The following is a 23,349-nucleotide window of genomic DNA, read 5'->3' on the forward strand; positions in this document are numbered from 1 at the left end:
AAAGAAATTTATGCACTCCAAGGCTTAGCATGGTGGAAAGTGCATCCTGTAACCTTGAAAGGTTTAAGGTTCGACTCCCCCGACCCCTATTTCAAAAAAAAAAAAAAAAGAAATTTATAATTTAATTTCTGAGTATTGCCATTATTAATAAATCAATCACTACATTTTTAAAATATTTTTATTTTTTATCTCCGTCAACTAAATAGTCTTTTTATCTAATTTTACCTTTAAAATATAGCAAAAAACTAAATTATCATTTATTTTCTCCTCTCCTCCATCTTCCCCTTCTCTTTCTCCTTCGATTCTTCCATCTTAAAAAATATATTAGTTTGATTCTTCTTTCTAACAAAACAAGTACATTAACTTTGCCGTTCACATGAATTTATAGATTAATTTAGCAAAAATAAAATAGTTTTACAAATTTTTTATTTAAAATTTATATATATATATATATATATAATTTCGTACTACTTATGAGCTTTAAATAATATTAAAATCATTTTCAAAACTATTAAATATTAAGATCAAAAGTAATCGATACTATTTTTTTGTCTGAAAAAAAGCAAAATAAAAATGCAACCAACACTTTTGTCCATGTCACTCCTCTTTAAAGCAACAAATATTACTGTTTTGTCCTCGTGATTTCTCCCTACTCAATCCTGATAAATGCAGAGCCAGACCACATAGGACCAGCAGCAAACAAAATGGAAAACACCAAGGAACGGATTTATGCAGCAATTGCGTTCTGTAATCTGTCTGAAAACGAGCAGAAGAAGGAGATTCAGAAGCTGATAGAGACTAATGAATTACTTGGAAGAGTTACAATTGATCAAACGCTTTTGCAAATTGAGTCAAAATATAGAGTTACAATTTTCATCCGGTTGCTCTCTCAACTGTCTCCTCTTTCTGCATACCCAGCTAGCTTCCTCGTTGATTATTTCTCTAGAGGTGGGCAGCTCATGCCTCACCACGTTCAGAGGTAAAGGAAAAATTCTTACTTGTACTAAGGTGTATTCGATATATTTTTTATATATATAATATGATATATTTAAATTGATTAAATGTATATATTTGAATGTCACGTAAGAGCTAAACTAAATTCAGTTGCCAATAAAAAGATATTCTTTATTGCTTTCAGTTTTTTTTTTTTTTTTACCAAAACACATCTGCTTTGCAGTAACCAACTCCTGGAGTTTAGAGACTTTGAACCTACACCTTCCTCACCTGATGAAGAATTGTCTGATCCAACTGAAAGGTAATCGCAACTTTTATGCTTTGCTTGGATTGAGAGGAAAAGAAAAAGAAAAAAGAAATTGAATTTTTACTTTTTCCCTTGATTGAATAATAAATTAGAGGAGAGAGAAGAGGAGAAGAGAATAGAAACAGAGACAAATCTGATTGCCTAATTTTTCTTCAATTAACTTAAAATATTATGAAGAGAAATAAAAGTTATTAGATACTATTTACATTAAAATTATTTTCATATCTTTGATATTATATAAAAAGAAAATCATAAAGGAAGGACTATTTTCATACAATGTTTTTTTTTTTTTTTTTTTATAATTTCTCCTCGTTTCCATGACAGAAATAAGGATCAAAACAGAGAGTTAACAATAGAAATTGAAGTTTGATGTTTTAGAAAATTTGCTTCAATTGAAAATTAATAATTGTTTTATTTATCATCTACAAGTTCAAACCGAATGAAACGAGCAGCGCTATGGGAAGAATCTGAGCCCTCAAATTCAGGAAATAAGAAAATACTTAAGGCAGGGCCTCGAGTGTCTGTTAAAGAACGTGGAACCAAAGGGGGAGTTAAGTACGTCCCACAAAATCGACCTCTGCTACAGCATCACGAGAAACAAAAGGCTGGAGCTTCTGATCAACATGTGATCATCGTTCCAGATGATGAACACAAGCACTGGTTAAGATCCGTGGAAGAGAGTATCAAAGAACAAGTCCCAAAATTACTGAATAAAACAGCTGGTAAAGCCTCCTGTTCCATCTTTCGAGTGCCTAAGAGCCTGGTGAAAATTCACCCCGAGGCTTTCCAGCCTCAGATTGTCTCCATTGGACCCTACCACCATGGAGCAAAACACCTTGAGATGATTCAACAACATAAACGGCGATTTCTTGGAGCTGTTCTTGCTCGAACTCAAGCATTCGGTGTTGGACTCGATGATTTTTACAAGATCATAGCAATCGACGAGAAGAAGATAAGGGAGTGTTATTCAGAGAGTACAGATGCGTATAATAGCCGCCAGTTGATTGAAATGCTGATACTTGATGGTCTTTTCATTATTGAGCTCCTGTGCAGAGTCGGAAAGTTATTCCACGATGATCCTGATGATCCTATATTCAAGTCACAGTGGATTTATTATTCCATTTCGAGAGATCTTCTCAGGCTAGAGAACCAAATCCCTTTCTTTGTTCTTCGAAATTTGTTTGAACGATCAATTCCAGCTGATTCAAGAAAAGGCCTCTCCCTGACAGAACTCGTCCTGAGTTTCTTTCAGCATTCAATGCCGGAACATCATCGTAAAGTCCAAGAGAGGTTTAAGGACAACCTTGAGTGGAAACATGTGTTAGATTTTCTTCGCTCTACATTTATCCCTTCATCCCAAGAAGAAGCATCTAAAAGTGAAGATCTTCGATTGGTCCAACCTGTCGAGAAGCTCCTTGCATCTGGGATCAAGTTCGAGCAAAGCAGTACTGCTTCTGAGAGCTTCTTGGACATCAAATTTAAACCTCGTGGAGTTCTTGAAATCCCACGTTTGGTAACAGATGATTTCATAAGCTCATTCTTGCTAAACTGTGTAGCATTTGAACAATGTTTCAAACTTCATTCGACCCACTTTACATCGTACGTTATTTTCATGGGTTGCCTCATCAACACCGCTTCCGATGCAGGATACTTGCGGGATCATGGAATTATTGAGAATTATTTCGGAACAGACGATGAAGTTGTGAAATACTTCAATGAGGTAGGCAAAGATGTCCTTTTCAGTGTGAAAAGGAGTTATCTAGCAAAGGTGTTTGAAGAAGTGAATAAATATTACAAGAACACTTGGCATGTTAGATGGGCAGAATTCAAGTATACTTATTTTGGTAGTCCATGGATATTCATTTCTGCTTTAGCTGCTTTCATTCTCCTTCTTCTCACCATTCTTTGCCGCCTATGGTTACTTCAATCCTCCTTAATTAAGTTGCCGATTTTACTTGTTTCTATTCGGTCTATATGTATTTGGCGTTGGTAGTCTATTAGAATAAATGTCATTTGTAAGATTAAGATGACTATTAGAGTGAATAAAGCTCATGAAAATTTTATTGGATTAACCTCAAAAGAGTATTCTTAAGTTTTTAAGTTTAGATTTTTGCATTTTGTGTAGAGGTGTATAGTCATGGTTTCGTATATATAAGTTTGACTAATAAATATTTTATAACTTAATTATACTATAACAGTTTTCAACTGCCTTCTCTCTTTATATATATTTTCAACCGGTGGGAGTTTTATTTATTGGTATTAAAAAAATAAATAAAAAATATTCGAACATTGAAAAGAATTAATATACTTTTAATGTGATATACTAGAATAAAAATAAAGTATTGAATCAAACTTTTTTTTATGTTAAGATAATAGCCGTGAATAACCGTCAACTCTTGAGGAAGGGTAGAAAAATAAGATCCGTTATGGGACATACAATACATTACTTATGCATGATTATTATGCTTTTGGATTATTTTATTTCACTTTTTAAGAGAACTTAAATCAAAATAGCATTTTTAAAATTCTTGTTAAATTATTTGGTAAAGAAAGTTTTGACCGTCTATATGTCAGCTAACTTTATTTAAAAAATTTAAAGTGATTTTTATAAAAAAAAATGAATTGCTTGATTTTTTAATTTTTTTTAATTATTATTATATTATAGTATATATTTATATATATTAATTTGATAGTATTATTTATATTAATTTAATAAAAATTATAACAATTTTTATAATAACAAATCTCTTAAAAAAAGGGCCATGTAATTTTTTTTAATCCAAAAAGATAAAAAGGCAGAGGGGAAAAGGGAGAAGATTGAGTTTTATTTTTTTCTTTAAATTGCACAGAAAAATTAAAAAGATAAAATATATGTATAATAAAAATTTATTTTCAGGAGATGTGAACAAGTATAAAATCAAATAAATGAGTTTGATGCAAATAGCTAAAATATCTTGGCAAATAGTTAAAATATCTTCCGAGTACAATGTTGTTCACATTTAAATTATCTAACAATCAGATTACTAACCGTGGCACACTTGTTTGATATTGTAAGGTCATCTCAATATAAGTGTGAAATAAGTCTCACTTGTTCAACACTTATAGATTCAAGGGTTCAAAATTACAATGGTCATCCGGCTTCAATTATAATTAAATAAAAATGTATATTTTTTAACATTAAATTTATTATATATATTTTTTTATATTAAATTTAGTTATTAAAAAATAAATATTTAATATTAAAATTTTTTTATTTTAAGAAATTGAAAAATTTTATAATTTTTTTATCTCTAAAAATAATTTTTTTTAAAAAAAAATTAAAAAATAAAATTTATGTTTTAATAATTAAACTTAATATAAAAAAATGTAATATAAATTTAATGTTAAAAAACGTGTCACTGCTAAAATGATCGGCTCAATATAATCTCGAATGAGTGTGCATATTCATCACCCATCCTGAATCCGAAATTAATTTCAGTTATGCATATTTATTTTTTAATTTTTTACATGATTTGAAAAAAAAAATCGAGAGGGTTGGAATCTGGGACTGGGTTCCATTTTTAAAACCTCAACTCACTCTAAAAATAAATGAGGCATTTGCTTAGTTGTAAACTTGTAATGGAGGATTAGTATAAATGAAAATATCAGTGTTCAAGTAACTCAATTCTTTGTGAATTATTTTTTAGTTATAATTGCAACGAACTATTTTCTTTGATAAACAAAATAGAAATGTAATAAAAATATATAAATAATAAATTTAATATATTCATTAATCAAATTATATGTAAATCTTATAATTGATTTTCTAAGAATTTTTTTGACACAATTATACTGCTGTTAAACTTATTTTTTTAATATAATTAATAAGTTATAGCAGTTAAAAAGAGACATTTTTATTATTTCACACACTTGAAATTAAAAAATACAATAACTTGTTGATTTGCTTTAACTAGGAGGTTTGGCATATGCATAGACAGCAAAGAAACCTTGAATAAATGTCACAATAAGGAGAAACAAAGCAGCAATAGCAGACGTGCATGACCATGGAGCATCGAAGTAAGTATACAAGTATTTTGCCAACGTAACATGCCAACCATTTCTGCAATACTCGTTCACATCCACGAACACATTTGCTAGATAACTCTGTGAGATATCAAAGTTCATATCTTTGCCAACCTTATTGAAAAATTTAACAACATCTTCGTCAGTTCCAAAATAATTCTCAATAATACGTTTGTCCCGCAAGTATCCAGCATCTTGAATCGTGTTGATGAGGCAGCCCATGAAAATAACATACGATGTGAAGTGGGCAGAGAAATATTGCCGATAGGATTGTTCAAATGTGACGCAGTTCAGTAAGAAAGTGTTGGTGACATAACCTGGACTTAAAGTTGGGATTTCCAGCAACCCACTAGTTTTTGTAGTTCTAAATTTAATGTCCAAGAAGCTTTTCGCATTTTTCCTTTGCTTCAACTTGATTCCAGCTGCTCGGAGATTCTCCACAGGTTGGATCAGCTGAAGATGGTTCTTGTCAGTTTTAGCAGCTGCAAGTTCTTGGGATGATAATGGGATGAAAGATGAGCGAAACAGACCTAGTAAATGCTCCCCACTCAGTTTCCTAGACTTATCTGGGATTTCATCCCGAGGTCTAGGTATTGTGTAATCAAAGAATTGCAGGACAAGTTCTGTGAAGGTGGGATAATTTTTTGAATCCGGAGGTTTTGATAAATCAAATAAAATTTCAAGAACAAAGAAAGGAATTTGATTCTCTAGCAAGAGAAGATCTCTCGATAGAGAATATAATATCCATGGCAAAATGAGTAGAGGATCATTGGAATCAGTTTCGACTAACCTTCCTACTATGCAGAGGAGCTGGATAACGAAACAGCCATCAAGTATCATCATTTCGATTAGCTCATGGCTGCTGCAATCAATATTCTCTGAATAACTCTCTCGTATCTTGTTCTCCTTGATTGCCAAGTCCTTGAAGAATTGATCGAGACCAACGTTGAACTTTTGTGTTCGAGCAAGAACAGCACCGAGAAATCGCTGTTTGTGTTCGTCGATCATTTTCAAGTGAGGCTCCCCTTGATGGTAGGGTCCAATGGAAACTATTCGAGGTTCAAAGGCTTCGGGGTGAATTTTCTTGAGGCTTTGAGGCACTCGAAAGATGGAACAAGAACTCCGACCAGCTGTCATGTTCAGAGACTTGGGTGGTTCCTTCACACTTTCTTGCATTGATGTTAACCAATTATTGTGTGACGCCTCAGGGATGATGATCACATGCGCAGAGTCTCCTCCTGTTGCTGGGTTATGGTTGGTGGTGGGATTCGACATTGTCTTCTTGATGTCTGAAATCCCCAACTTTCAACCAGTGAACTAGAAGAGTATACTAGAGAGATGAAGCCAAAACGTACACAAGTTAAGAAATGAACTCTTGTGGTTTCAGTGATGCTGGAGCCAAATTATTAGAAAATTAAATAATTTTAAAGAGTTAATATGCAGTAATTGGATTATCCCTCAATGGGTCCTTATAAAGAGTACGCCTGTATTTTTTTTTTTTCTCCAACTGCTTGGTTGGGTTGCCTCTCATGCATTCATCAAGTGCACTTCCACGTGTACAGCTGTGATTAATTAGTTAATTAAGCAGGACTAGTTGACCTCAATGGGAAACAAATCACAAGTTTAGATGACTCCACGTGTACAGCTGTGATTAATTAGTTAATTAAGCAGGAAAATAGTTGACCTAAATGAAGTGGTAAAAGACTAAGAGGGCTAAAAGTCTTTATTTATTTTTCATGGGCAAGTAGTCGCATATTCATAATTAAGTTCCAAATTTATCTGTTATCAAAGTGGGGAACCATTTGTTCTAAATAGTATTAAAAAAAATACTTAATTAGTAATTAAAAAAAAAAAGAATTTTTCTTGGTCATGACACATGAGATGGAGAGGGGAGAGTACTGAGAATTCACCTAATTAAAAAATTTTAATTTTATTATAATATAATAATATCTTTGAGCTTATTGCTTATAATAAATCAGACTCGGTGCAGATAATGTTAAACAAAGAAGACTTTCATTGAGATTTCTTTTGTTTTTATAACATCTCTAAGCCCTGTCTTAATTTTGAACAGGCAAAATTAACATATCCCAGGGATGATATTTTTTGCTTGAAGTGGTAGAAATATTTCCTAGAGTGACTTTTTCAAGTAATTCCGATCTAATTTTATATATTCTTCCTTTTCAATTGAAAAATACAGAAATAAAAAATGACTAATGTTAAGACTGGTTGAAAATAAAAAAGTTGATAGTTTATCTTTGGATAATTAAAAGAAAAAAAAAAGAATTAGTGTGATTAAGACTGGGCATCGAACGCTGTGATGATTAAGCATGAATAATTGACCTTGAAATATAAATTTATGATTATTGATCTCTACCAAGAAGGCTACAAGTTTGTTATTTTGAAAAGAATAATAATCTATAATTTAAAATGGATAAAATATAAAATAAATTTATTTTTCTTAGTCAATCACACATGGAATAATACATTTTGGTTTCTAAAGTAAGAATCGAAAAATCAGAAAGTCAGCAGTTTACATGACTGCATCTAAATTAAAACATGCAGTTTATGAAAATTAAGAAGTTAACAGCTCAACTGATTACAAATATTGTTAAACAAAGACCTGCTAAATGTCGAATATTAATAAAAGAAGGCTCTGTGCAATGCATCTTGTCCATATAAAGCATCTCTACAAGTCTAACTCTGCCAAGGCAAGCAGCAGAAGCACCATCAATGAAGTCAAAAAACCAGAAAGCTGTGATGTCGAGCCCCGGAGACAGGAAAATCATGGCACTGGCTCATAAAAGAAAGAGTTTTCTTCCGTCAATTGCTTTGTCTCTAGTACTTCTGCTACTTGCTATCAGCATGCTTGTTTCAAACAATTGTTTTAACCGAGTGCAAGTCGAAAAGCCTCAGATGATGAGCCGTCCCATGCCGAAGATGATGTTTCCACAGAACAATGCGCAGGCTGTACGATCATTTGTAATCGGGACAGAGACAGTAAGGAGACTACTAGCTTTTGTATTTGGGTTTCAGTGATTCAATTCCTTGGAAACACTAGTGCGCTGCCAAATGCATGGCTTAATTACAATTGCATGAGAATGGTGCAACCTCAGATTATGCTTGTCTAAGTAATAAAGTTTAATATCAACATACCCCACTTAATTTTTCGCTTTATATATCATTTGCTCGAGTGGAAGTAGCCTAGAAGGTGGAGTTCTTCGTCCCTTCTTTATTACTGATTCACGTGCATTATTAGGATATAGAAAAATTTAAGCCCTAATAAATAAACTTTCATTGTATATAGGTGAATTTATAAATTAAATTGTCGACTACTTATTGCAAGTAATGATTGTTCGGAAAAAAAAAAAGCGTATATATATATATATATGGCAATTCTAACGCCCACCAAAAATACAAACACATAAATCTATTCATATAAAAATTAAGAGATACACTGATAAATTTTTTACCCGAGAAAAACCAGCATAATCAACCCATTAGTTTGATCGAGTAGTAGACCGTTCTCCACCTTGAGTTCCTCCTCTTAAAACAAAAGTTTTCAACTTGAAGAGTTGATCCCTTAAGGCTGCAGATGTTTCTGCTGATTGGAAAAAATATTCTGGATAAGGGGCTTGTTGCTTATCTGCTTCCTCACCTGCTCGGCTTTCCCTTTCCAGAACCCTTGAAATTCCCGAATAACACCATAAACTAATTAGATTTCCCTCTTTAACTTCTCGAGCATTCAACACCTTGGCGGATCTGGGGCTGATCTCCTCAGAGAGCAAGAACTGGGGCCGCAGACGTTTAGATTTTGGCAACTGATCTGTTCCTTCTCCCTCATCATGTGTTGGGACATCTTCTTCAACACTATCACTTCTACGCCGACGTTTACTCTTTGAATTTTCTCTCTGGCTCTTTATTTTATGTGTACTTTCCTGAAGGCTGGCCTTTGTTAATTCACTATCCATCTTGTTTATACAATTAGTTTCCTTGACATCATCACAATTTCTCTCGACAATACAAATGTCAGAGGGACGGACGGACATATCCACATGTTGTAGTAGTGTTACTTGTTACACGAAGCCATTGTTGAGTAGATAAATTAAATTTGCATTGAAAACAAGAAAAAAGGATATATATTAATATAATGAAATAAAAATTGCATTATATCGAATATGTAATGGATTTTCTTTCTCCCGAGAGTTCATTCCATTCATAATTAAAAAGGCTCTAAGATCCAAAACAAACAACTACTTGGATCTTTAACAAAACAAGCAGAAAATTAAGATTGCAAGCAAAGGCTCAAAACCCATACAAACAAAGTACACTAAAAAAGTAGGCATCGCTGGAAAATCACCGGAGCTGATCCCCCAATCACCTAATTCTGGCAGATACAACCAGAGAGACCCACTCTTAGATAAAGCTCATAGCAAGCTCTCTTTGAGAGTCAACCAAAGGGATGATATTGGCATCACGACAACAGTATTGCTCAGGGGATCAACAAATCTTCAACTCTACTATCGTAAAAATAGATTTGCACTCAACTAAAGTGCCTTAATCGATCGATGATAGAGAACATCCAGCAGAAAACGTAGATCTATGCATTAACCATATAAAACCATCAAAGAAATTCCAATAGTCACAAGTAAAAACTTTCTCTTACCACGCCCTAGAAAGAAAAAAAACAAACAAAAAAAAAGCTATCTACATCCAACCCGGCTGATGTGGAGAGGAAGTAATCCAAAGTCAGGTTACTCCCTCCCCACTGCCGGGTTGGGAAGGAGAGGTCTCTCCCTACCTAATGGGACTGGGAGAATTGATGGCACGACAAAGTTGAAGGCTTAGAGCCCAGACAGAAAAAAGAGAAAATAATATGTAATGGAATGTATATTTTATTATTTCACTTTTTAATAATAGGTTGATAGCTAATGAATCATTGACTAAAAGGATAAAATTAATAAATTATGTTTTAATTTTTTTTAATTTTATATATTTTTAAATTTAAATGCTTAAATTTCTATTAAGTTAGTGAATAATTAAAACATAATCGATAGTAATAGATATTTTTTATTTTAAAATATTTTCTTTTTCAACTTTAGACATATATTCTCAATCTAAAGTAGAGATGAGAATGGAAAGCCAAGTAGAAGGAAAGGAAAATCCCTGCATATATATAATAGAAAAATAAAGTATATTTGAGAGATTTTGTAGACGACATAATTGCATTTTCTTTGTGCTGTGCAGGAATTTGAAAATTAATTTATTTTTTCTTGAGTTTAGTGAGAATGGGGAGCTTCTCTGGTCTTAGGTGTTGGAGTCTTCGCTGGGCCGAGGTCTGAGTGTCTAACTGTAAATGGCTACTGGAGTTTTCAAATGATAGCTTCTGTCCTGCTAACCGTGAACATCTATCAATTTCTCAAGAGTCGATAGTTTACATTCAAAGAAGAGTGATGATGTTTAGACAAATGCATGCACCTTAAAAAAGTGTTTATTCTGTCCTTTTCCTCTGAACTTGAGTTGACTAACATTGTATTTCGACTTTTATTGTACATTGAATTTTTTAAAAAGTTTTATATCATTGATTTATATAATGTGATACATATATCCATAAAATAATAAGTGTTTATTAAAAATAAATTAATAAAAAAATAATGACAATTTATTAGAAAACTTGCAGGACGATTAATAATAGTAGTATTTATTATTAAAATAAACAGTTGAATTTATTATCATCAAAATAATCCCGTAATATTATCTTATAAAAAATATTATATTTATATTTTTTGTGATATACTGTTTAAAATGATTGTTTTATAAAAATTAAATAGAATGAGAGATTTATTATTTAGTTTTTAAATATTTTTATTATTAATAAATTAATATTTATATTTTAAAAATTTATTAAAATATTTTTATCATTTTTCTTTATTAATAATTTTATTTTTGTTGTTAAGAATAAATAAAAAATAAATAAAAAATTTTAAAACTTAATTTTATTCTTAAATAAAATTCTTTATTTAGTTGTTGACTGTTACTATTACGTCCCACCGGATTGAATAAGGATATTTTCTTATTTTGTAAGTGTATTAGGTGGCTCATTAATAATAAACAGTCGACTAATAATGAAATCGATTAATTCATACTTTATTTATCGTATGCGTCAATATCAATTTAATTTACCTCAACGTCCAGTTATAAATTTGATAATACATCGAGAAAAAGGTCTGTGTGGGTAAAAAATTAACATTTTACCTAATTTCATTAAGATGTTCACCTATTCTATCTATATCAAAATGAATTCTTTTCTGTCACCAAAACGGATCGAATTGAAAACAAGTGTTTCAATTACAAAGAATATTATACTTTATAAGTTATCACACATACAAAAGCATTTAAAAAAAAAAAAAATGGTTCCAATAACTTTTCAGTAATAATATATAGTTAAATTTTTTGTATATAATTTTGTATAAATCAACGTTAATAAATTTTATAAATTGTAAAGTTTTATTTATATTACAAAATTTATTGTGCTGGTTTAACAATATCATGTGTTGTATGTTTATTAATTTAATTAAAATAATATGTATCCATGAAATTTAATTAATTGTAAATTTGTAAGAAAGTATAAAGTCATTTTAACCATCACAAAATTAAATGTGTTTTTGTATCATACTATACATATTTAATAGGTATACAAATTATATAAACTGCTTCAATATAAAATTTAAATAATGAGGTAGTAAATACTTAATTTTTCTAATATAACAGAATGAAAAGTAAAATACTAAATTTAATTTTTTTTATTTTAAAAACTTGAAATTAACTTATACCAAATTTCTAAAATTATGTTACAATATATTCAAAATATATTATCATATATATTGTGATAATTAAGAGAATATAAATCCAAATTTAATTAAAACCAACACAATTCTGTTATTTTGAACGAATATTTAATTTTGTTCATAAAAATCCTAACTCTCGGTCTCATTTATCTCAACTTAAGCCGATTAAATTGTCCATAAAGTCATGTCCACAGCAGAGGCTATTTCATCCCAATCAAACTCTTTTCCGATAGATGGCGGAGTAAGAATCAAGCCCTCAGCCAAGCTATCAAGCAAAACTGGCATATTAAATAACGCCTCCTCGTCCAAGAATAGTGTAGCTGCAGCAGCATTTGCTTCATTTTCTTGTCTCTTCTCGCCGGGAAAATCATCGCTCGTGGATATGCATGGATTAAAACACCCGGACGAAGAAGAAGATGATGATGATGATGGCACACTCGGCCTGTTAAAGGCCTCAACAAAATCAAGAACAGCCCTTTTAATATCTCTAGCAGAAGAAGACTTTGCTCGTGGAAGTATCGAAGCAGAATCTATGAAGTTAAGAGCAGCAAACTCTCCTCTAAAAGCCAAAGCAGCAACATCATGAGCCCTAGCAGCCATTTCAGGAGTAGGAAAGGTTCCGAGCCATATTCTTGATGATTTCATGTTGGGTTCTCGCACTTCACATACCCATTTATTCCCATTTCTTCTTCGAACCCCTCTGTAAACTGGGTGCCTCGTCTCCTTAAACTTAGTCCTCCCTGCTTTTCTCTTCTTCACAACTGACACAGGCTTCTGGGTTGAAGATGGGGAAGATGATGAAGCAATCTCAGAGACCATTTCAGTTTATATCCATAGAGAGATGTGAATCTTGAAGTGCATATATATGTACATATATATATATAAGAGTGATTAAGAGATTCTTGAGAGGTTGAATAATCGAAGGGGACAAAGGAGTTTGGCCACGAGCTACACGCCCATTTGGAAGAAGCACATGAAAGTGTAAATTCATTAAAACGATAAAAGAGTGAATGATACGACAGCAGATTGACTATTTACTCATAGATGGGTCCAATATTTTTTTCTTTTTTCTTTTTTTTGAAATGGGATGGGTCCAATATTTAATTAGTTATAGAAAAATCTAAACATGAGAGCTAGTATGGAATTGGTATTTTTTTTTCTAATTAAAAATCTCGAATTCTATCTCAAAATATATGAAATATCTTTTAAAATTTTAATGGGAATATATATATAGTAACTCTAAAAATTTGATTATTTTTCGTCTTCAATTTTAAATTCATAGTTAGTTTTTAAATTTTAATAATATTATTTTTATAAGAAAAACATTATTAATATTCAAAAAAATTATTAATAACTAAATTTTTTATTAAAATAAAATTGAAATATATAAAAATATTTTTATTTATAAATAAAAATATTAAAAAACGACCTACTATAATAATGCAACACAACATTCATCTAAAGTAAATCATGAGATGATATTACGTTATAAAAATCTAATAAATTGATGCGCAATTCTACTTATAAAAAGAAATATTTAGACACCGTTACACTCGACTTTTTGTTAAGACTCGCTCTCTCCGTAGCGTAATAGAATGAGACTTCATGAAAAGTTATTATTAATAGACACAATCTGGTAGATTTTATTGCACCTATAATCACGAGATTTTTTATCCATTGATCGATATTAGTCCAATTTTCAGAAGATTTGATAATCAGTTTCACCTTGTTACATTAAGGTGAAATTAATAAACATGAAAATCAAAATACATATTTTTACATAATTATTCTTTAGTTTTAAGTAATTTATTACATTTACCTATTACCATTATAGGCGCCAATCAGCCCATGATTTGCTTCTCGTAAATTGACCAATTACAATTCAGCTTCATTTCAATCACATCGATAAAATTACCGAACGGTGTTGTAATAACGGTTATAAAATTATTATGTTTAATATTATTAAAATATCAATTCAGCTTCATTTCATCCATTATTATTATTATTTTATAAATTTCGGTTATTTTGCTTACTCCATTCATAAATAGCAAATTCTTTTCCTGAAGAAAATTTATGTTAGCTAATATTTGAATTACTATTAAGTAAAGAATTAATTAAAAAAATGCCCTCTCAAGTTCCTAACTCTATTCAGCCAAAATTCTATATGGGCCAGAGGGCTTTTGGCCCATTGAAAAAAGATCTAATTAGACAAGTCCAAAGTTAAGTGGGGAAGTGAGAATATTAGTTCTTGTAATTGAAAGATAAATGTATTTATGATACCCAAGTTAGCAGGAAAAAATTGATGGATTTGAATTAATTTAAAATTTTAATTTAATTTTTTATTTTTAATAAATTTAATTTTTATTTTTAATAAATTTAAAAATTTTAATTTAATTTAATTTTAATAAAAAATTAATAAAATTAAATTCAATCGATTAATGATAATAGTATATTATTTTTATAATATAAAAATTAAACTATAATTAAAATTGAAATATTTTAATTAAATTTTAAAATAATAAAAATAAAATATAAAAATATAAAATTAAATTGGTTTTAGATTGATTCGATTTAAATATTTTTATTTAAAATAAATTTAATTTAATTTTTATAAATATTAAAATTTTAATTTTTAATTTATTCAATCCAATTCGATTTTGAACTAAATTAACCGACTGTTCATCCTTAACTAAAATATACCTATTTACTCCTAATTTATTAGAGTAATATATACCTAAATTAACATATAAATTATCATTAAAATATTAAATAATTAAAATTTTAATAAATAAATAATTTATTTAAAATTTTAATAATAATTTAAAAATAAATTTAAATGGAAATATGAAATTTAATTTTTTAGCTATATCTTATCATTTTAAAGGCAAATTTAACTTTTTAATTAATATGACCTTTAATTATATAATTTAAAATATATAAAAATTTTCTATTTATTAATTTAGAGAATCTTTTAACCTTAATTTGTTAAAACGTTTCCCTTTTCGACTAACCTTTCCTCTTAATTAACTGATTAAGTGATTTCATGAAAAAGATCATAAATGATTGATTGATTGTATATGAACATGATCTAGGATTATAATAAAAATCATGGACTGCAAAATTTCTCGATTTCATGGGCTCAGCCAAAAGAGGAAAAATTAATAAAGGTTTTATCAAAATTTTCAATAAATTTGAGGTATTGATATGATAAAAATAAACAATTAGGAAAAGTTAAAAAAATATATTTAGCCATTATTAATACGTCAGTTTCTACATTTTTAAAAATTTATTAAAATGTTCTTATTTTTCTCTCCATCAACTAAATAATCATTCCATCTATTTTTACCATTAAAATATAGTAAAATATTAAATTACCCTCTCTCTACTCCTCTTCCTCCTCTCCTCCTTCCCCTTTTTCTCGATTCTTTCTCCTTTTTTTCAATTTTTCTTTGATTTTTCTTTTTATTTTCCTTTTTTCAAGAGGAAAAAAAAGGAGGTCATTTTTTATTATTTTTCTTCATTATCATCATCTGCTTCTTCCTCTTCTTCTTTTGTTTTTTTCTTCATCATCATCTTTTTCTACTTATTTTTTTTCTTTTTTTTTGTTTAGGAGAAAGAAAAGGGACTATTTCGTTAATTAAGAGAAATGATAAGAACGTTTTAATAAATTTGAAAAAAAATAAAAATATTTAATAAATCTAAAAAAAGATAAAGATGTTTTAATAGATTTCTGAAAATTTAGATACTGAATTGTTAATAATAGCAATATTTAGAGACTAAATAAGAGATTTTATTTGAAAATAAAATTAAATTTTAAAAATTTTTTTTAAATGAAAAGAAAGACTATTGGGAGAGAAATAATAAAGAACATTTTAATAAATTTTTAGAAATATAAGAATTAACTTTTTAATAATGACAATTCTTAAAAATTAAATAGTAAATCTTTAAAAAAAAAAGTCCCTCCTTCCAAAATCAAATATTCTTTACTTGATTCTTCCATCTTAAAAAATATATTAATTTGATTTTTCTTTCTAACAAAACAAATATATTAATTTTGCCGTTCACATGAATTTATAGATTAATTTAGAAAAAAAAATTTTAATTTAGTTTTATAAATTTTTTATTTAAAATTTTTACAAATAACTATTATATATATATATACTTATGAAATTTAAATTATATTAAAATTATTTTCAAAACTATTAAATATTAAGATCAATAGTAATCGATACTATTTTTTTTCTAAAAAAAGGAAAATAAAAATGCAACCAACACTTTTGTCCATGTCACTCCTCTTTAAAGCAACAAATATTACTGTTTTGTCCTCGTGATTTCTCCCTGCTCAATCCTGATAAATGCAGAGCCAGACCACATAGGACCAGCAGCAAACAAAATGGAAAGCACCAAGGAACGGATTTATGCAGCAATTGCGTTCTGTAATCTGTCTGAAAACGAGCAGAAGAAGGAGATTCAGAAGCTGATAGAGACTAATGAATTACTTGGAAGAGTTACAATCGATCAAACACTTTTGCAAATTGATTCAAAATATAAAGTTACAATTTTCATCCAATTGATTCAAACATTAATGGAGTTGAATTAATTTAAAATTTTAATTTAATTTATTTTTAATAAAAAAATAATAAAATTAAACTGAATCGATTAGTAATAATAATATATTATTTTTTATAATATAGAGATTAAATTATAAATAAAATTGAAATATTTTAATTAAATTTTAAAATAATAAAAATAAAATATAAAAAAATAAAATTAAACTCATCAAATTGGATTGGTTTTAAATTGATTCGATTCAAATAAATTTTACTTAAAATAAATTTAATTTAATTAATTTTTAATTTATTCGATTCAATTTAATTTTGAACTAAATCAACGGAATATTCATCCTTAATTAAAATATACCTATTTACTTCTAATTTATTAGAGTAATATACACCTAAATTAACATATAAATTATTATTAAAATATTAAATAATTAAAATTTTAATAAATAAATAATTTATTTAAAATTTTAATAATAATTTAAAAATAAATTTAAATGGAAATATGAAATTTAATTTTTTAGCTATATCTTATCATTTTAAAGACAAATTTAACTTTTTAATTAATATTACCTTTAATTATATAATTTAAAATATATAAAAAATTTCTATTTATTAATTTAGAGAATTTTTTAACCTTAATTTGTTAAAATGTTTCCCTTTTCGACTAACCTTTCATCTTAATTAACTGATTAAGTGATTTCATGAAAAAGATCATATATGATTGATTGATTGTATATGAACATGATCTAGGATTATAATAAAAATCATGGACTGCAAAATTTCTCGATTTCATGGGCTCAACCAAAAGAGGAAAAATTAATAAAGGTTTTATCAAAATTTTCAATAAATTTGAGGAATCAAAATATGTTAAAAAAAATGAATCGGGAAAATTAAAAAAAGAGATTTATAATTTTATATTTAAGTATTGTCATTATTAATAAGTGAGTCCCTATATTTTAAGAAATTTATTAAAATATTCTTATTTTTTCTCTCTATCAATTAAATAATCATTCCGTCTATTTCTGCCGTTAATATAGCAAAACTAGAAATTATCCTCCCTCTCCTTCTCCTCCTCCTCTTTCTCCTTCTTCTTCAATTCTTCCTATTCTTTTCTTTTTCTTCTTTAAAGCAAAAGAGAAGGAGGTCATTCTTTTTCTTCTTCTTCCTCGTTATTATTATCATCGTCTTCTTCTTCTTTCTCTTTATCTTTTTTTTTTCTTCTTTTTCCTTCTTCATCATTATCTTTTTTTCTTCTTATTATTATTTTTTTCTTCTTCTTTTTTTAAAGAGAATGAGTTGGGACTATTTCGTTAATGGAGAGAAACGATAAAAATATTTTAATAGATCTAAGAAAAAATAAAAACGTTTTAATAAATCTGAAAAAAAATAAAAATATTTTAATAGATTTCTGAATATGTAGGGGCTGACTTGTTAATAATGTCAATATTTAGAGACTAAATAAAAGATTTTTTTTTAGAGTAAAATTGAATTTTAAAATTTTTTTCTTTTATCCCTTATTTATTATTTATGTAAAAAAGAAAGGAAAGACTATTTTATTGACGGAGAGAAAAGATAAATGATATTTTAATAAATTTCTAAAATTATAAGAATTAACTTGTTAATAATAACAATTCTCAAAAATTAAATATTAAATCTTTCAAAAAAAATATTTTAATAAATTTTTTAAAAATATAAAAATTAACTTATTAATAATGACAATTCTTAAGAATTAAATAATAAATCTTTCCAAAAGAAAAAAAAGGAAATGTGCCTCTTTCGGAAAGCAAGTATTCTTTGCTTGATTCTTCCATCTTAAAAAATATATTAATTTGAATCTTCTTTTCAACAAAACAAGTATATTAACTTTGGCGTTCCATGAATTTATAGATTAATTTAGCAGAAAAAAATTTAAAAATTTAGTTTTATAAATTTTTTATTTAAAATTTTTATAAATAACTATTATTTCATCGTTTTGAATTAATGATAATTTAAGAAAAAACTATTATATATATATAATTTTATACTACTGAGCTTTAAATAATATTAAAATCATTTTCAAAACTATTAAATATTAAGATCAAAAGTAATCGATACTATTTTTTTTTCTAAAAAAAGGCAAAATAAAAATGCAACCAACACTTTTGTCCATGTCACTCCTCTTTAAAGCAACAAATATTACTGTTTTGTCCTCGTGATTTCTCTCTACTCAGTCCTGATAAATGCAGAGCCAGACCACATAGGACCAGCAGCAAACAAAATGGAAAGCACCAAGGAACGGATTTATGCAGCAATTGCGTTCTGTAATCTGTCTGAAAATGAGCAGAAGAAGGAGATTCAGAAACTGATGAAGTCTAATGAAATACTTGGAACAGTTACAATCGATCAAACACTTTTGCAAATTGAGTCAAAATATAGAGTTACAATTTTCATCCAGTTGCTCTCTCAACTGTCTCCTCTTTCTGCATACCCAGCTAGCTTCCTCGTTGATTATTTCTCTAGAGGTGGGCAGCTCATGCCTCACCACGTTCAGAGGTAAAGGAAAATTATTACTTGTACTAAGGTGTATTCGATATATTTTTAATATATATAATATGATATATTTAAATTGATTATACATCTGCTTTGCAGTAACCAACTCCTGGAGTTTAGAGACCTTGAACCTACACCTTCCTCACCTGATGAAGAATTGTCTGATCCAACTCTACGGTAATCGCAACTTTTATGCTTTGCTTGGATTGAGAGGAAAAGAGAAAAAAAAAAAAAAGAGAAATTGAATTTTTACTTTTTCTCTTAATTGAATAATAAATTAGAGAGAGAAAGAGGAGAAAGCATAGTAAACCGAGACAAATTTGATCGTCTAATTTTTTTTTATTAACTTAAAATATTATTAAGAGAATTAGAAATTATTAGATACTGTTTACATTAAAATTATTTTCATATCTTTGATATTATATAAAAAGAAAATCATAAAGGAAGGACTATTTTCATATAATTTTTTTTTTTTTAAATTTCTCCTCGTTTCCATGACAGAAATAAGGATCAAAGCAGAGAGTTAACAATTGAAATTGAAGTTTGATGTTTTAGAAAATTTGCTTCAATTGAAAATTAATAATTGTTTTATTTATCATCTACAAGTTCACAACGAATGAAACGAGCAGCGCTATGGGAAGAATCTGAGCCCTCAAATTCAGGAAATAAGAAAATACTTAAGGCAGGGCCTCGAGTGTCTGTTAAAGAACGTGGAACCAAAGGGGGAGTTAATTACGTCCCACAAAATCGACCTCTGCTTCAGCATCACGAGAAACAAAAGGCTGGAGCTTCTGATCAACATGTGATCATCGTTCCAGATGATGAACACAAGCACTGGTTAAGATCCGTGGAAGAGAGTATCAAAGAACAAGTCCCAAAATTACTGAATAAAACAGCTGGTAAAGCCTCCTGTTCCATCTTTCGAGTGCCTAAGAGCCTGGTGAAAATTCACCCCGAGGCTTTCCAGCCTCAGATTGTCTCCATTGGACCCTACCACCATGGAGCAAAACACCTAGAGATGATTCAACAACATAAATGGCGATTTCTTGGAGCTGTTCTTGCTCGAACTCAAGCATTCGGTGTTGGACTCGATGATTTTTACAAGATCATAGCAATCGACGAGAAGAAGATAAGGGAGTGTTATTCAGAGAGTACAGATGCGTATAATAGCCGCCAGTTGATTGAAATGCTGATACTTGATGGTCTTTTCATTATTGAGCTCCTGTGCAGAGTCGGAAAGTTATTCCCAGATGATCCTGATGATCCTATATTCAAGTCACAGTGGATTTATTATTCCATTTCGAGAGATCTTCTCAGGCTAGAGAACCAAATCCCTTTCTTTGTTCTTCGAAATTTGTTTGAACGATCAATTCCAGCTGATTCAAGAAAAGGCCTCTCCCTGACAGAACTCGTCCTGAGTTTCTTTCAGCATTCAATGCCGGAACATCATCGTAAAGTCCAAGAGAGGTTTAAGGACAACCTTGAGTGGAAACATGTGTTAGATTTTCTTCGCTCTACATTTATCCCTTCATCCCAAGAAGAAGCATCTAAAAGTGAAGATCTTCGATTGATCCAACCTGTCGAGAAGCTCCTTGCATCTGGGATCAAGTTCGAGCAAAGCAGTACTGCTTCTGAGAGCTTCTTGGACATCAAATTTAATCCTCGTGGAGTTCTTGAAATCCCACGTTTGGTAACAGATGATTTCATAAGCTCATTCTTGCTAAACTGTGTAGCATTTGAACAATGTTTCAAACTTCATTCGACCCACTTTACATCGTACGTTATTTTCATGGGTTGCCTCATCAACACCGCTTCCGATGCAGGATACTTGCGGGATCATGGAATTATTGAGAATTATTTCGGAACAGACGATGAAGTTGTGAAATACTTCAATGAGGTAGGCAAAGATGTCCTTTTCAGTATGAAAAGGAGTTATCTAGCAAAGGTGTTTGAAGAAGTGAATAAATATTACAAGAACACTTGGCATGTTAGATGGGCAGAATTCAAGTATACTTATTTTGGTAGTCCATGGATATTCATTTCTGCTTTAGCTGCTTTCATTCTCCTTCTTCTCACCTTTTTTCAGTCATTCTTTGCTGGCTATGCTTACTTCAGACCTCCTAATTAGAATAAATTTGTGAATTGCTGGTTCTGCTGGCTTGTAACATGTGCACAAGAATAAATTCCCCTCTTCATGATGAGTCGGGGGCAAGGGCTGCTTCTGGGATTTCATGTATTTCCTGTTTGTATTCTTAGAATAAGTAAATCCATATAATTTTGTGGGATTTCTTGTAACCTCAAAGAGTATTCTTAAATTTATAAGTTTGATGTTTTGAGTTCTTACATAGTCCGAAACTCTGTAGACACTTTTGGAAAGTTGTAGGATTAATATGAGAGAAAGCAAGTAATATTCCACTGAAATATAAGGCGTTTCAGCTTTATATCTTCCACGATCTCCTTCATTGAGGTTGTTGGACCTTCTTTTCTCACCAGAGGTTCTTGGACATCCCTTGCTTTATCATTGAGTCTCACTGGCTGTCTAGCAGAAACAACGTTGTCTGCTTTATCATTCTTCTGCTGGGCAACAACAGCCCACTTGATGACTGATATTTCTTCATGGACACTATATAATGTTAATTAATGGAGGCTAGGATTCGATCTGGATGATAATTCAAAATTAAATAATTTAAATAAAATTTTACAACATCATATCTTATTTCAATTTCTTTTAAAATGAAATTTTTAAATTAAAATAAAATGATTTCATTATAAATAAAAAAATTAATTAAATTAAATTAAATATTTACAAAATTTTTAATTTCATATTTTTTTCACCATGCTTGTCTAGCCATTAGAGCTTTTAGGTGAAGGGAAGGGATAGTGAGGTTCGAATTTGTGATTCGTATCAAATGCTATGACTTTTGACCATATTTTTTTAATTAAAAATAAGATGTAAGAAAACAAAAGCCAAAAAATTTTAGAGTACAATAAATTAAATTGAAACAAAAGAAATATTAAAAAAGAATACTTATATTAAATTTTTATAAAAATCTTGATTTTTAAGAGGAAGGTAAAAAAAATTAGAGCACCATAAAAAGCTCAATCTTAGTTTGAGCTATAACAATTCTATTCACGCTACAACATCAAAACTGAAAACATTTCTTCAACAAGTGCTTTCTCTTTCACCATCTTACAATGTGTTTTCTAAATCCAACATTATGAAATGTTTTAATTTTTGTAATGATTAAATTATATAAATAGTATTTACCTTTTGGAAAAAAAAATATATATTGTACTTTTCAAACAAAAAAAAAATATAAGTAATTTTTTTTAAAAAAAAAACTAAAGAGTTACGTCATCATATATATGTGTGTGTGTGATTAAATGTGTCGGTGAGAGAGGTGTCAGAAATATAATGTAATTTATAATATTTAATAAAATTTGCTATTTAATTTCTATTTTTTTAATAGTAAATAATTTAATGTCTGAATTTTTATTTTATTAATAAAATGGCTATTCTATTAAATTTATCATTAGTCAATTCAGTTGAAAAGTCAACTCAAATTAAATTAAAAAATTAAATTATTATAAATATTAAAACTATAAAAAAGTGAATGATAGTAAATTATTAAAATTAAAATATTAAATTATTATAAAAAGTAAAATTTAAATAATTAAATTATTACGTCTTATTAAATGAATTTTAATATAATGATTATTTTTTTTAAATAATAAAAAAAGGATTAAGCTAAATTGAAAAAAAAAAAAAAGACTATAAACATTTTTGTTAATGAGATGAACGAGATCAGCAAATGGCTCTCTAGACTTTGAAAGCTTTCTCCAAATCTAGCAGCCATCTTGTAAGGTGATCATGCACCAAAATCAACCTATTTAGCATGTTAACTACTTCTACATTTTCGTTCTCCACAGTTACTTCTCTAAATTCACGTTGTTTCATCAGTTTAATACTATGAAGATTAACTTTCAGTTTTACCATAAGAACATTAGACTTTTCAAACTACGTAGTAAAATCTGGCAACTTGAGTTACGAATTATTCCTCCAAAAGCAAAAGGATTACTTGGACGAATA

The 23,349-nt window shown here is 29.0% G+C and overlaps 3 protein-coding genes across 4 annotated transcripts; 1 reads left to right on the forward strand and 2 right to left on the reverse strand.

The window, feature by feature from the left end:
* Positions 1–689: 689 nt before the first annotated feature.
* Positions 690–21,606, forward strand: LOC110625722 (UPF0481 protein At3g47200-like). 2 transcript variants are annotated; one of them, XM_043962168.1, is made up of 4 exons: positions 690–979; positions 1,178–1,255; positions 1,691–3,160; positions 21,336–21,606. In XM_043962168.1, the coding sequence occupies exons 1-4, from the start codon at positions 705–707 to the stop codon at positions 21,385–21,387; spliced, it is 1,875 nt and encodes a 624-aa protein (XP_043818103.1). In that variant the 5' UTR covers positions 690–704; the 3' UTR covers positions 21,388–21,606. The 2 variants fall into 2 exon arrangements, with proteins under 2 accessions (XP_043818103.1, XP_021627042.2); XM_021771350.2 differs by lacking the exons at positions 690–979; positions 1,178–1,255; positions 1,691–3,160 and adding exons at positions 18,942–19,262; positions 19,359–19,436 and having other exon boundaries at positions 19,866–21,606.
* LOC110626191 (UPF0481 protein At3g47200) lies at positions 5,143–6,682 on the reverse strand. The gene has a single exon (XM_021771973.1). The coding sequence runs from the start codon at positions 6,596–6,598 to the stop codon at positions 5,207–5,209; it is 1,392 nt and encodes a 463-aa protein (XP_021627665.1). The 5' UTR covers positions 6,599–6,682; the 3' UTR covers positions 5,143–5,206.
* LOC110627141 (dehydration-responsive element-binding protein 1F) lies at positions 12,253–13,006 on the reverse strand. Its single transcript, XM_021773386.2, has one exon. It carries the CDS (start codon positions 12,985–12,987, stop codon positions 12,334–12,336), a length of 654 nt encoding a protein of 217 aa, XP_021629078.1. The 5' UTR covers positions 12,988–13,006; the 3' UTR covers positions 12,253–12,333.
* Positions 21,607–23,349: the final 1,743 nt, after the last annotated feature.

This window comes from Manihot esculenta, chromosome 11 (genome assembly GCF_001659605.2).
Source record: "Manihot esculenta cultivar AM560-2 chromosome 11, M.esculenta_v8, whole genome shotgun sequence".
NCBI classification, from domain to species: Eukaryota; Viridiplantae; Streptophyta; class Magnoliopsida; order Malpighiales; family Euphorbiaceae; genus Manihot; species Manihot esculenta.